Source organism: Sphaeramia orbicularis, chromosome 7 (assembly GCF_902148855.1).
Source record: "Sphaeramia orbicularis chromosome 7, fSphaOr1.1, whole genome shotgun sequence".
In the NCBI taxonomy this organism is placed as follows: Eukaryota; Metazoa; Chordata; class Actinopteri; order Kurtiformes; family Apogonidae; genus Sphaeramia; species Sphaeramia orbicularis.
The window spans coordinates 2,474,712-2,488,470 of record NC_043963.1 but is presented as its reverse complement, the minus strand read 5'-3'; the positions used below and the strand labels follow the sequence as shown (position 1 = coordinate 2,488,470).

General features: G+C 39.4%; 1 protein-coding gene and 7 non-coding genes across 8 annotated transcripts in view; 3 read left to right on the top strand and 5 right to left on the bottom strand.

The window, feature by feature from the left end:
• The first annotated feature begins 4,037 nt into the window (after positions 1–4,037).
• trnar-ccu (transfer RNA arginine (anticodon CCU)) lies at positions 4,038–4,110 on the top strand. The gene has a single exon. It is a non-coding gene; the product is annotated as a tRNA-Arg (tRNA).
• Positions 4,111–4,116: 6 nt separating this feature from the next.
• On the top strand, positions 4,117–4,188 carry trnam-cau (transfer RNA methionine (anticodon CAU)). The gene has a single exon. It is a non-coding gene; the product is annotated as a tRNA-Met (tRNA).
• Positions 4,189–6,494: 2,306 nt separating this feature from the next.
• On the bottom strand, positions 6,495–6,566 carry trnam-cau (transfer RNA methionine (anticodon CAU)). The gene has a single exon. It is a non-coding gene; the product is annotated as a tRNA-Met (tRNA).
• Positions 6,567–6,572: 6 nt separating this feature from the next.
• On the bottom strand, positions 6,573–6,645 carry trnar-ccu (transfer RNA arginine (anticodon CCU)). The gene has a single exon. It is a non-coding gene; the product is annotated as a tRNA-Arg (tRNA).
• A 784-nt stretch (positions 6,646–7,429) lies between these two features.
• trnam-cau (transfer RNA methionine (anticodon CAU)) lies at positions 7,430–7,501 on the bottom strand. The gene has a single exon. It is a non-coding gene; the product is annotated as a tRNA-Met (tRNA).
• A 6-nt stretch (positions 7,502–7,507) lies between these two features.
• trnar-ccu (transfer RNA arginine (anticodon CCU)) lies at positions 7,508–7,580 on the bottom strand. Its single transcript has one exon. It is a non-coding gene; the product is annotated as a tRNA-Arg (tRNA).
• Positions 7,581–12,113: 4,533 nt separating this feature from the next.
• Positions 12,114–13,759, bottom strand: part of slc26a6.1 (solute carrier family 26 member 6, tandem duplicate 1) — a 46,620-nt gene continuing 44,974 nt past the window's right edge. The window contains exon 18 of the mRNA XM_030138002.1: positions 12,114–13,215. Coding sequence (XP_029993862.1) covers positions 13,186–13,215 — 30 coding nt within the window. The 3' untranslated portion in view covers positions 12,114–13,185. The remainder of the gene's footprint in view (positions 13,216–13,759) is intronic.
• Positions 12,344–12,415, top strand: trnam-cau (transfer RNA methionine (anticodon CAU)). The gene has a single exon. It is a non-coding gene; the product is annotated as a tRNA-Met (tRNA).

Here is a 13,759-nt window from a genome sequence, read left to right as displayed (position 1 = left end):
TTTGTTTATCATTCTCTTCATTTTGTCAATTTTCTGCAGTTTTCTTAATTTTTGCTCATTCTAATATTTATTGTTTCATTTATTTATTTTTTTTTTAAGTATTAAATTTTCTTGATTCTTCTCTTCATTTTAGATCTTTTGACCTAGCACAAAAATAATTATGTATATTAACCAATGTTGGTGTTAATCACTGACATATGACAGAAGGAAAAAACAAACAAACAAATAATATGAAGTATACTGAAAAAAACCCCCAAACAAAAACAACCCAAATACACCACGTTTTCCTCATATTTTTCATTATTTATTTTGTTTATTCTCTTCATTATTTTATTCATTTTTGTTTATTTTGATCATTATCAGTTTTTCACTATTTTACTCATTTTCTTGATGGTTCGCCTCATTTTGTTCATTTTTCATTTATTTTTGTTTATTATTCTCTTCATTTTGTTCATTTCTGCAGTTTTCTTATTTTTTCCTCATTTTAATATTTTGTTTTATTTATTTTTTATCATATTATTTATTAATTTTCTTGATCTCTTCATTTTTGATCATTTGACTTAGCACAAAAAATAATAATGCATATTAACCAGAGTTGCTGTCAATCACTGACATATGCCAGGATGAAAAAATAAAAACAACTAATCCAAATTTTATGTGGTTTTATTAGAGCATTGTGTTTTTACATTACAAACACAGCATTTAAAGGGTTAGAAATATTGAGTATTTGGTATTGCTGTTCATATTTAAAGCCGATGAAATACAAAAGAGTTTGGTTTAAATGTCTGTGGCAGATTATACACTTTCTGTGATTAAAAGAGTTTCTCTGTGTGTTATACCAGAGGGTTCATTACCTTGTGGGTTGTAGTTGTATCCAAAACTTTTTCAATAAAATGAATCCAAACTCAAAGTCCTCAGATGAATCACATGTGTCTGTCACAGGTTTTCAGCTTCATAAATCTGCCCTTCAGGCCTTGTGTTTTGCATCTGTTTTTTTCCACTTTAAAAGTAAAAAAAAATCCCACTTTCCACCTTTAGTGACAGTAGAATGAATCCTGTCTTGGGGCAGAATTCATCCCTGGACATCAGACTTGAACTGTCGCAGTCTTTTCCATTGGTTCCAAGTGTCACATCCAGGTGTTTTTTTCACAGATTGAAGTTGTCTAAACCTGAGTCTTGGGTCAGATCTTCCCCACTGGTCTTTGCCGACTGTTCTGTCAGAGGGTTAAGACGATCCGAGTCTCTGTTGCGACTTCCTGTCTGCGCTCTGAGACCTTGAAGTCCATCTAGATATGAATGTGGACATTGGTTTGAAGGAAAGGGGGCAAAGTTCTAAAGCTGACAGGGAACAACACAGAGGCATTAGAACCAGGAAAAAAAAAAGCAGCATTACTTTGTTCTATCGCTGCTAGACTTTGATTTGTGTCTCTCAAAGTGAATCTAATCTGTTCTAGTCTAATGTGAATTAGGATATCTATCAACCAACTATTGTGGGGGGGTTTCCACTTAAATAGAATGAGACGTCTGACCAGTAGTGATGTAAAAGCCAGTACGTGGAACTGAGCAGCATAGCCTTGATGTTAGAGACAGTGGGACTCCAAACAGAAGCAGGAGGGGTTCAGGGTTGAGGGTCGGACCAAAAACTATAGAAAGACGGTTAAGAATTTGACACCAAAACATTATTAGTTTGAGCCATGGTCGGCCGGAGACTGATGACATCTATTGCACTTATCGCTAAATCCAGGGTAGATTTTGGCCAGTCTAGTGTTTGTATAGTGCAGGGGAGTCCAATCCTGGTCCTGGAGGGCCGGTATCCTGCATGTGTTAGATGTATCCCTCTTCCAACACACCTGATTCAAATGATAAGCCTATCATCAAGCTCTGCAGAAGCCTGATAACGACCGTCAGGTGGACTGGAAGAGGAAAACATCCAAAGGCAAAGACACACCGACCCGACTGCCGACCGTTGCCAGAGAAGGTAGCACCACTGATCGGTCGGCTCTCGTTTCCCCAACGCAGTCAAGAAAGTGTGAAGAATGCACCAAATCGACTACCGACTTAAACGTACGTTCTGCACTTGCACGAGACGTAAACCCAGAAATGACGGAACATCTCTGTAAACAAAAGAGCTCGCTGTCGTCAGTCATTGTTGTCAGTGTTCAGTAATCCAGAAGGGTTGGCGTTGTACTCGTTGAACGGATGGTTAGCAATAAGAAGAGCCTGGTGTTGTCAGCTCTAGGGCTTCTACTGGTGGAAGAAGAAAGATGTCGCAGGTGAAAACTGAGGAGAAATGGCACTATGCTAACAACGCTAACAGTGTTGACTTGATGGAATGAATGAAGTCCATAGTCAACACTGACTGTCACTCATTCAGATCTGATCTCAGCAGAGAATGGACTATTATAGAAGACAGTAATAGTGCGCAGTACCTTGGCAGAGCTGGATTCACATGGAAACTTCTCCTTCATTGGTTCACTAGTCCAGGGCTATCCCTCCACCAATCAGATTGGTCCGACTGAACGACAGGTAGTGGACGATTACACATGTTGAATCGACCGAAAAGACTGGAGAGGGCATTAACGACGGTCAATCGCAGAGAACACACCAGACAGACTCATGTCACCAACCTCACCAGACTGACTGACGACGTCCGACCGATGAAAATCGGGTTGGTGTGTTTTCGCCTTAAACCATGCAGGATACCGGCCCTTGAGGACCAGGACTGGTGACCCCCTGGTAAAGTGTATTGAGACTGATCTCATGAAATTGCGTTGTGTCGCCAGCTCTTATGAAATTTGGCATGCTATACGTATGCATTTTCGTCCTTACACATGTTATTCAGCACCATTTGATCGTGAGTCGATTTATGCCAAGATCTCCAGTTCACATAACCCTAACCCTAATCCTCAGTGCGTGGTACATGTTGTCGAGTTGGAGTCGAAGGAGCCAATGGAGCCATAAAAGAGTTTGATTTTTAACTAAACGTATGCTTTGTTTTGCCTTTTTAATGTAGGGTCAGTCACCTTTTACCTCCCAAACTTAAACTGATTTATACACAGTAAGTCACATAAACAAAGGAAAAGAAATGTGAAGTGAAGACAACTGCACGTCTTATCAGTGTGTTTGATGTCTTATCTCATTTGTTTGAGCCCAGACGCATGGAAATAACAGTGATTTCAAACACACCGCTTGTTTTGGCAGAAAACTTTACTGCCTTTCATTCACTGTTGACACTGTCGCCTCAAAAACACCTGAAATGACAACTCAAAGCATTCCATCGCTGTCGGGCGGAAACCTCTTATGTCTAAAACGGTTATTTTTCAGGGAAATGGAAAAATGCTGTATATTCTAAATAAATGAATGGAGTTCAGAGATGTAGTCACAAGCTGTTTTCAACACTTTCCATTGGTTAAATATTTCGAAAACCATCAGGCCAGTGTGAAAACTGACCAATAGAATTGTTTTATGATGAGAAAAAAAAAAGACACCAAAAACGGACTTAGGAGGTTTCTGCCTGACAGCGATGATTTGTAACTGAAATATTAAACAATACTGTGTCAACAAGTAAAGAAACAAAATCAAGTTCATGGTCATTTAATCAAAATAATGTAAAATAATTGGCTTCACTCAAAAGATATTCAACTAAAGAAGAAATAAAACAAAGGAAAATAAATGTGTTTCATTTAAAAGCCCAGGATAAAGCAATAGTCAGTCAATCAGTATTTAAAGTGTTTTTATCCTGATGAAAAATCTATTCTTAGATTGTTTTCGACAGACTACAGAGTTATAGATTTACCTCATGTTTTTTTAGTCTTTTGTTGTGTCCTAGTGAATGTCAGCAGTACCTCAGCACACTGTAGCTGCACAGTCAGTACATTTTTCCTTTTCTTCTCCTTGGTCTTTGTGTTTCACTTTGTTGTGCTCGTGAACACCAGTGTGATGGCCTGCTGCTATGAACCAATGAACAGATATTGTCTGTTTGGACACAATAGAGGGGTTCACTGTCCATAAATGGAACTGATGAAGGCCAGACCCAAGCCTCAGTGGCCTAATGGATAAGGCACTGGCCTCCTAAGCCAGGGATTGTGGGTTCAAGTCCCATCTGGGGTGATTAATAGCAGAGTGGCGCAGCGGAAGCGTGCTGGGCCCATAACCCAGAGGTCGATGGATCGAAACCATCCTCTGCTATTTTGGTTCTTGTCCAAACATGAACTGTTTACAGAAGGATAGAAACTGGACTGTTTTAACAGATTGAATAAACTGTAGAACTGGACCAAACACTTCTGTCCACAGACTGACAGGAAGACAGAGGAACAGACTAGAAAACACAACATCCATTTTTCTGAACACAATGAAGGAACCATCTTGGTCTTGAATGGACATCATGTTCGAGGTCCAGCATCACGTACGACTGATAAATGGATAAAGCACTGTCCTGTTAAAGCAGGAACAGTGGGGGGTGATTCCAGTCTGAGGCGACTGCCACAAGTAGACTCAAGCCTGACAGATAAAACACTGGCCTCCTAAGACAGGGGTTGTGGGTTCAAGTCCCATCTGGGGTGATTAACAGCAGAGTGGTGCAGCGGAAGCGTGCTGGGCCCATAACCCAGAGGTCGATGGATCGAAACCATCCTCTGCTAATAACTTTGTTTTAGGATTAGGGTACATAAACAGCTGAAGAACTGTTAAACGTATTCATGTTGGATAAAATAGAAAAGCAAATGATTCTGGAGCGAAACAGGTTTCCTTTTAGAGACATTACAGCAGACTCTTGATTTATTGTTCATTCATTTAAATACAAAGGCCCAATCCCAATTCACTCTTTAGCCCCTCCCCCTTTAACCCCAGTTCTAAGGGGTAGTGGTGTAAGCATTCCTCTGTGAAATGGTCCAACCCTTCCAGACCTGTTCCGTCACCATCAGTCATCGATGTCACTATAAACAGATATTATCACTTTGTTTGGAACAGAATTCTCCATGTCGTCAGCAGCTGGAACCGTCTCTGATCAACCATAAACAACAGAAATGTGATCTATAACACACTGAAGCGACACTAAACGGATCATCAACCTACATCCATCTGACCTCCATCTTGTCAATGATTCAAACAGAATTATGGGAGATTTCTCCCACTCCTCCTTTTATAGTGCAGTCCTGAAAAATCTTCGTTTGGAGGGTCAAACAGCCCTACCCTTCACACGAACCTGCAAAATGGAGGGGTAGGGGTAAAGGGGAGGGGCCAAAGGGGAAATTGGGGTTGGGCTGAACTGTCTATAGAGAATGGAAACAATGAAACTGAGTGTTCATTTTAATCTGAATACCACACACACACCTATAGTATACAACCGACCATAGTGTTATTTATGAGAACATTAGGAGGGAGGGACGGATTAGAACCAGGTGATATCAGCTTAATTAGTCCGGAAATAACTCTTATCATTAATGACTTCAGATGTAATGTTCAAATCCAGGAGTTCAAATACACTTGTCAGTACATTTTGCAGATGATGCATTTTGTATTTAACTGTAACAAGGGCTGTCTCTTGAAATGTAAGATTTTTAAGGAACATAGACACTAAAGAACTGGGAACATGAAGACAAGTTTGTCCCATCTGAGACTAGGGGTGTAAGAAAACATCAGTTCTGCAATATATCATATTTCATTTCACAATACTGTATTGATATAAAAAAATACTGTAACGATATTTTTAGGTATTTATTCAAATGCAGATATTGTGGAAGTTCAGTTTTGTTTTTTGTTTATATTTTATTTATTATCATTTAACACTGTTTTATTAAATAATGTTAGTTCCTTTGTTGGGATTTCACAAAGATAATATTCTGATGTTAGTTCTGAACTAACAGAACATGAACATTTGAACAGGATCTGAAACTGTAATGTCTGTAAAACAGAATTTCAGTTTGAACACAGGAACATTTTGTGATATAGCATTAGATCCTGTTGTGATCAAATAAAAATGTGTTTAGTATTTGAGCATATTTCTGGTGTAATTCAATTCTTCGAGGAAATAATCATTTAAAAAAAAGAAACAAAAAAAATTGCCTTTTTAACAGTATCATGATATATCATATCGTGATCCTAGTATTGGGATTTGTATCATTTTGCCAGATTCTTGCTGATACACAGCCCTGTCTAAGACATTTCATAAGAGTGGAATAAGCTCTTACTAAATCTTGGTTGTCAGTGAACATTTGGGTCTTTAAGGGTTAAACTTGTGACGTCCTGTGACCTCCGTGTCAAGTCAGTGTACATCTAGATTAGAAACTACGCATGGTACTGGAGCATGGAATGGCTGCATTCACATGGATAAAATTAAGCGGACTTTGGGGTTCAGCATAATCAGATACGGACTCGAGTACGCTCTGTAAAAATGCCCTTAGTCTTCAGTAACTGAAAAGCGAATCTGTTGGGTTGGGATCAGGTGACTGATTCTGCCACTGCAGATCAATCCATTTCCTCACCAAGAACCAAAATAGCAGAGGATGGTTTCGATCCATCGACCTCTGGGTTATGGGCCCAGCACGCTTCCGCTGCGCCACTCTGCTGTCAGTCACCCCAGATGGGACTTGAACCCACAATCCCTGGCTTAGGAGGCCAGTGCCTTATCCATTAGGCCACTGGGGCTTGGGTCTGTCCTTCATCAGTTCCATTTATGGACAGTGAACCCTTCTATTGTGTCCAAACAGACAGTATCTGTTCATTGGTTCAAAGCATCAGACCATCGCGGTGGTGTTTATGAGCACAACAAAGTGAAACACAAAGACCAAGGAGAAGAAAAGGAAAAATGTACTGACTGTGCAGCTACAGTTATTGTTTTTAATCCTTGAATGTAAATCAGTCAATAACTGTCTGAAGTTTTGAACCTGTGGACATCACCAGTTTCCTCCTGGAGTTGCTTTTCCAGGCCTTGACTACAGTTTCCTTCAGTTGCTGCTTGTTAACTGGTGTTTTTGCCACAGTTTAGTCTTCTGTACCTGAAAAGCTTCTCTATTGGGTTCAGATCAGGTGACTGACTTGGCCACTGCTGATCACTCCATTTCTTCTTCTTCTAATGCTCTCAGGTTGTGTTTTCAGTTTGTTTTGGGTCATTATCCATCTGTAATGTGAAGCGCTGTCATATCAGTCTTGTATCCTTTGTGTGAATCTGAGCAGAGGACAGACCTGTAGACTTCAGAATTCATCCTTCATCCTTACTTCTACTAGGAGTCACATGATGTCCATTCAAGACCAAGATGGTTCCTTCATTGTGCTCATAAAAATGGATGTTGTGTTTTCTAGTCTGTTCCTCTGTCTTGCTGTCAGTCTGTGGATAGAAGTGTTTGGTCCAGTTCTACAGTTTATTCAGTCTGCTACAACAGTCCAGTTTCTATCCTTCTGTAAACGGTTCATGTTTGGACAAGAACCAAAATAGCAGAGGATGGTTTCGATCCATCGACCTCTGGGTTATGGGCCCAGCACGCTTCCGCTGCGCCACTCTGCTGTCAATCACCCCAGATGGGACTTGAACCCACAATCCCTGGCTTAGGAGGCCAGTGCCTTATCCATTAGGCCACTGGGGCCTGGGTCCAGGGGTGGGGAGACATTCTAAGCAGCGCAAAGCAGACGTAAACAGAAGTGAAAGGACATGCCTGAGGACAAAAGCAGTGACAAAATGAGGCAGAAAGGCTGTTCATCTGCAGCCTTCATCCACAGCTCTAACTGTTTCACAATCACAAGTAAACTAATACATCAAGGATGGAATATAATGAAATTTCACTCCTTCACTACTCACTTGTTGGTGAGTAGTGAAAGAGAACTATTAAAAACCCAGAGGGTTACTTTAAGTGATCATTGCAAGTCTGCTCTCTTATGCACCTTTTCTGGACATGTCCAAAGTTTTATGGCTTCTGGTGTGAAATATTCAAATGGTTCTCTGACATATATGACTGTGTGTTCTGGCCTGAGCCTGAGGTTGTATTGTTTGGTTCCTCTCTGTCATTAAGGTAGTGTTTTTCAACCTTGGGGTCAGGACCCCACGTGGGGTTGCCTGGAATTCAAATGGGGTTGCCTGAAATTTCTAGTAATTGATAAAAAAACAAAACAAAACAAAAAAACCTTACCAATAAAAAATATATGGTGAGTTGACGGAGACAATCCCATACATAAAAGACATGACAAACTGTGGTTGTGAAACTGCAGCACTGTGGTTCTGTTTGTCTGTCAAATGTTCATTGTGGTCAGTTTCAGATGCTGCAGCTCTTTCATAATTCATAATTTGAGTTCTTGTTTGTTCAGTATTAATTGTCATCCTTGTAAATCCAAGCTGAACTGACTGTACAGATCCTGACCAAGGAAAATCCAATTCTCCCTTTGTGCAGTAATCTACACCTGGATTTACTGCCTCCGTCCAGAATAATATACATTATATAGACTAAACGTCCTCTAAAATTAACCTGGATTTGAAACATAGCAAAGAAAACTAATACAGGATTAAAAACACATTAATTTTACCAAAAAAAAAAAAAAAAAGTCATCTCAGTTTTGAATGTCTGGGGTTGCCAGAAATTTGTGATGTTAAAATGGGGTCACAAGCCAAAAAAGGCTGGAAACCACTGCATTAAGGACTCATGATCTGTCCGCCCAGTGCACTATCACGTATGGGATGATGATCGCAAAAAGGCTCATTTGAAGCCTTTGGAAATCTGAGACTGTGCCTCTTTTCAAAACATGGTTGACAGATCTGACCTCTGTGCTTCACATGGAGAAGATCAGATACAACATGAGTTATGATCTAAAGACATTCTATCAGATTTGACAGCCTTTTTTAGACCGTATGGCTCAAACCAATGAAGACCTTGGCCAGGGAAGTGGTCCATAACATGCCACCCATCTCTTTGTTTTTTAGAAGGAATCCATGTGGAATCCAGCCAGTTTAGTAGTGATGCAACATCATGTACCTTATCATCTTGAACTGTATGCCTTATTTTACTTTACTTGAATTATTTTTCCTGTTTTTTCTTTCTTTCTTTCTTTTGTATTTATATATCTTTGTCTCCTTTGTATTTCTGTAAGCCACTTGGCTATTTTGAAAAACAGTAAAAAATATTGAACACAAAACCCAGAAGGTGTCATGTTGACGTTGAAGGCGTACTCTCTGCTTCAGTGTCACAGTGAAGACTATATTCAACCATAAAAGCTTCTGGTGGTGAATTCAATTTACAAACATTATGAAGCCAGTCTGTTCATCTAATCATGCCTCTACAGCGCCTGCAGGACATAACAGCCTCCTTCTGAGACCATTAGAGGAGCTTGTTCATTTCAGTATGGAGCTAAACTCTGAGGCGCTTCAGTAGAATGGACTTGTTTTCTACTCACAGAAACGGAAGCGGGAGACAGTCAACTCCAGCCTGATGGATAAGGCACTGGTGTCTTAACCCAGGGGTTGTGGGTTTGAATCCCATCTGTGGTAGGGAACTACAGATCCAATATTTTGAGCTCCAATACCAGGACTGCCAAGCCGATACCACTGTTAAATTCACCTTCATTACAAAGTGAGAAAGAATCTGTGAATGAATGAAGGTAAAATCAGTCACTTTTCACTCTTAAAACCTCAAGTACAAACACCTGTAAACGGTCTAATGTGTCAGTCATTGATTTCAAAAACATGTACCAGTCAAGACAAAAAGAAATGACAATGAAAATGTGTCTTTTAATTGAGGTGGCCAACTGGTCAGGAAATAGAACGCCTGTACTTAAGAACGTCAAATGAGAACATGTAAACATACTGGGGTGTGTGTGTGTGTGTGTGTGTGTAGAGTCACTCAGAAAACATACTTACCGTACTAATAGTTCGTCCAGGTATCTAAGTCCATCGTTTTCTTCAATCTGTCCAGGTCGACCATCCAGAACATTACACTGGAGGATCTTCTTCTTCTTCTCTGTTATTTGTGTTGCTTTCTTTCGGCCACTGGGGAGTTTTTGGCTGCTCATTAGAACACTCGTTAACGTTAACTCCTTGGACTCCTTAGCCTTAGTTCTTCTATCCTCGTTGTACTCTTTGACCTGATGCTTCGGTAAATGCTTCATAAGGTTCGTTGTGTTGTACTTTGTGATGCTGCCTCTCCAAACACACGCTCTACAGATACTGCAGTAGCAGTGGAAGCTGTTGGTCTGACCAGCGTCAAATATTACCATAGCGCCGACTACGGCTGCACAATATTGGAAAAAACTGACATTGCGATTTTTTTTAATCCTGCGATATATATTGCAATATGAAAAACTACTCAGGAGGATATAACAGCTGCGTGGCACTGACATAAATGGTAAAAAAAATTAGCTGTGTTAAATAAGTAAGTAAAGTTTGCTTATAAAGTGTTTTCACAGATAAAAATCACAAAGTGCTGTCCATAAAATGGATGCAATAAAACATAAGAATAATTTCATAAAATAAATAAAAAGGATAAATCCATCAACCAAAAGCTTTCCTAAATAACAACGTCTTGAGTTGCTTTTTAAAACAGTCCATGCAGTCAACCAGGTGTTCCCTCTGGTGTCGACAGGTGGAAGACACTGTCAACACAGAACAGGTGTTTCAGTTTCATCCTTCTGAAGCTGAAATAATTCCAGATAATTGATGTTGCTTTTCTTTTTGGCACCAAGTCTTCGTTTTCGGTGATTTTCTTTTGTCCGTTGCTCATTTTTCAATGTTGTTACCAGCGACTCACTCCATGTGCAGGGGGCGTGGTCTGCTTTGGCAAACTGATTAAGAATGATTGTGATTGGTGGATGGCTGTGTGTAGTGTGTCAGGTACCCGGGTTGAACTTTGATAAAACACGGTGAGTTCATTTACCTCCTACACTGCAGAATCTGCGATGTGACCACTGCACACACATACATTACGATGACGATGCTCAAACAGTATTTTTTGCAGCTCTAGCGCCGACCCTTTGCAGTTAGCTGCCTCCACGCTAAACTGCTGTTACCGTATTTTCCGGACTATAGAGCGCACCTGAATATAAGCCGCACCTGAATATAAGCCGCAGGTGTCCATGCTGTAAATAGAGGTGTTAGAAAATATTGGTTTTGCAATATATCAGGATATTTCATTTCACAATACTGTATCAATATTAAAAAGTACTGTATCGATATTTTTAGGTATTTATTCAAATGCAGATATGGCGGAGGTTCATTTTTGGGTTTTTTTTGGTTTTCTTTATTGTTTATATCTTACTTATTATTATTTAACACCGTTTTATTAAATAATTGTTGTTTGACGCATCCTAAAAGCGCTTTTTACTATGTGAGAGGCAGATGTTTAGGAGAATTAGAAAAATTTTGTGATATAGCATTATATCCTGTTGTGATCAAATAAAAATGTGTTTAGTATTTGTACATATTTCTGGTGTAATTCAATTGTTCCAGGAAATAATAATAATAATAATAACAATAATAAAAGTCTTTTTAACAGTATCATGATATATCATGATATGTCGTATTGTGATCCTAGTGTTGTGATTTGTATCATATCGCCAGATTCTTGCCAATACACACTCTTTGTTGTAACATGAGATATTTACACAGACAGACGATAAACAGAAAGATTATTTAAATATTTATTTCCACACCTTAACTGCTTTTTTCCAAACAGTGCCTGTAACACGGAAGTAAAACAGCAGTAACACAGCTGGTTCAAAAACCCAGAAAAGTCATTGATCTGTATCTTCATCTTCCTTCTGCTCATAGAAACCACTGCAGTCGTCTTCTGCAGTGTCAGAGTTGAACATCCTCAGAAAGAGTCCGTCACACACCTTCTCAGTCTCTCTTCTGTGCTGCAGCTCTATTTCCTTCTTGGACAGATACATCGATTGGTTTGAACTTAAAAGCTGTGTCATATGCATTTCTTTGCATGTTTTCCATGATGAGGGTTTGTTCAAAATGACTGTTCAAAGTTCAGCTTCAAACTCCTCCTCTTCATCACCTCTTCCACCTGTCTGTCTGCCTTTTGTGCTTCCTGCTAGAGCGCCCCCTGGAGGCCGTTAGCCCGTAAAAATCTATACTTGAGCCGCATCGTTGTATAAGCCGCAGGGTTCAAAGCGTGAGAAAAAAGTAGCGGCTTATGGTCCGGAAAACACGGTAATTTCGTTTCCCACAATCACTGATCTCTGCCACAGTGAATAACAACACAGATCAGCAAAGTAATGCAATGACTGAAATAAGCACTTTGGAGCGGTCGTATGGATCAGCACTTTTTTATCGATATCTGATCCAGTGTTTTACATCTGGAGCAGGCTGATATCTGACACCAATATCGGATCGGTACATCCCTAATGAGGGGTGACTGACAGCAGAGTGGCGCAGCGGAAGCGTGCTGGGCCCATAACCCAGAGGTCGATGGATCGAAACCATCCTCTGCTAAATAGTACTGTTGTCACTATATCCTGTACTTTTCTCACAGAAGTCTGCTGCAGACACTGACAATCTTTACAAAACATTCAGACTGTTTTTACACAACATTCTACCAGTGTGTGACTTCACACAGGTAGTTTGTGTTGTACTGTGAACTAACTGCTGCTTCCAGAGGCTTGTATACTCACCAGGAATGAACTCTGCTTTGTTTAATCACAGGTGAAACTCAAACTCACACACCTTTTCAACCACTGGGACATGATGATGCTACTATTGTCACCTGTAATAACGCCCTGGAGAGCATAATAACATACAGAATTATTATGACAAAACACAAAGAATGATTTCAATCCAACTCATTAAGTATATATACGGGAGCAAGAGAATCAGTCAATAATTTTATATTCAGCTTGATAAAATCTAATATATAAAAACCCCTTTGTTAATAAAGCCATGAATTTAAGTTAACAATAAATAAGTACCTTTAAAATCTTTACAATTTGTTTACCTATCTGTTATATGTACATTCACATCACTGGATTGTCAATAAACCAGTCGGCCTCCAATCATCTCCAAATTATGTACAGCAATACAAGTGAGCAAGTGCAGATATAAAAGTGTGAAAGGTGTCGAAGAGTTTGCATCAGAATAAAGTGTTTGTGCTCCAGTAAAGCCTGAACAGTCACCTCAGGGTTTTATTCTCTGTGGTCTTGTTGATGAGTGAAGCTGACTTTACTGTCCTTAAATGTACATGGAAGAACAGCAGGTGATTAGTGGCTTCAACATTCAGATGCATCTGAGTTGAGCTCCTGAAAAGAAACAAGCAGGTATAAAAGTCAAAGGTGAAATAATGATGAAAACTGTCACTGCATCCATATACAGCCTGGAAATAATGATTAGACCAACTCTGATTTTGTTTCCAATTCATCAAAGCTATTAAGTAATTAAATCAATTTATAATAAACATATTCAAAGCTGATAACAACAAAATCATTAAATCTTCTATTATTACGGTAAAATTTCCACATCTTTCACTCAAGTAAAAGATGAAGACTGAGCAATGAAAAGATGCTTCATCCAATTTTCCATGAAGACAAAGACAATGAGCTGTTTTTAAAGGATAATATATTCTAAAACCACAAAAGAAAACATCTATCAACATCATGTCACAGTGGGACAATAATAATTTCCAAATCTGGATCTAAGGTACAAACATGTCTAAACCTAATAATAATAATATGTGGACATCATGGTGCATGGGCTGCAAGCTATAAGGGCGAAGACACTCCAACCTGCCAAAAATCAGGTTGGTGTATCTTTGCCTTAAAGTGAAGCAAGCGTTAAGTGTCTTAA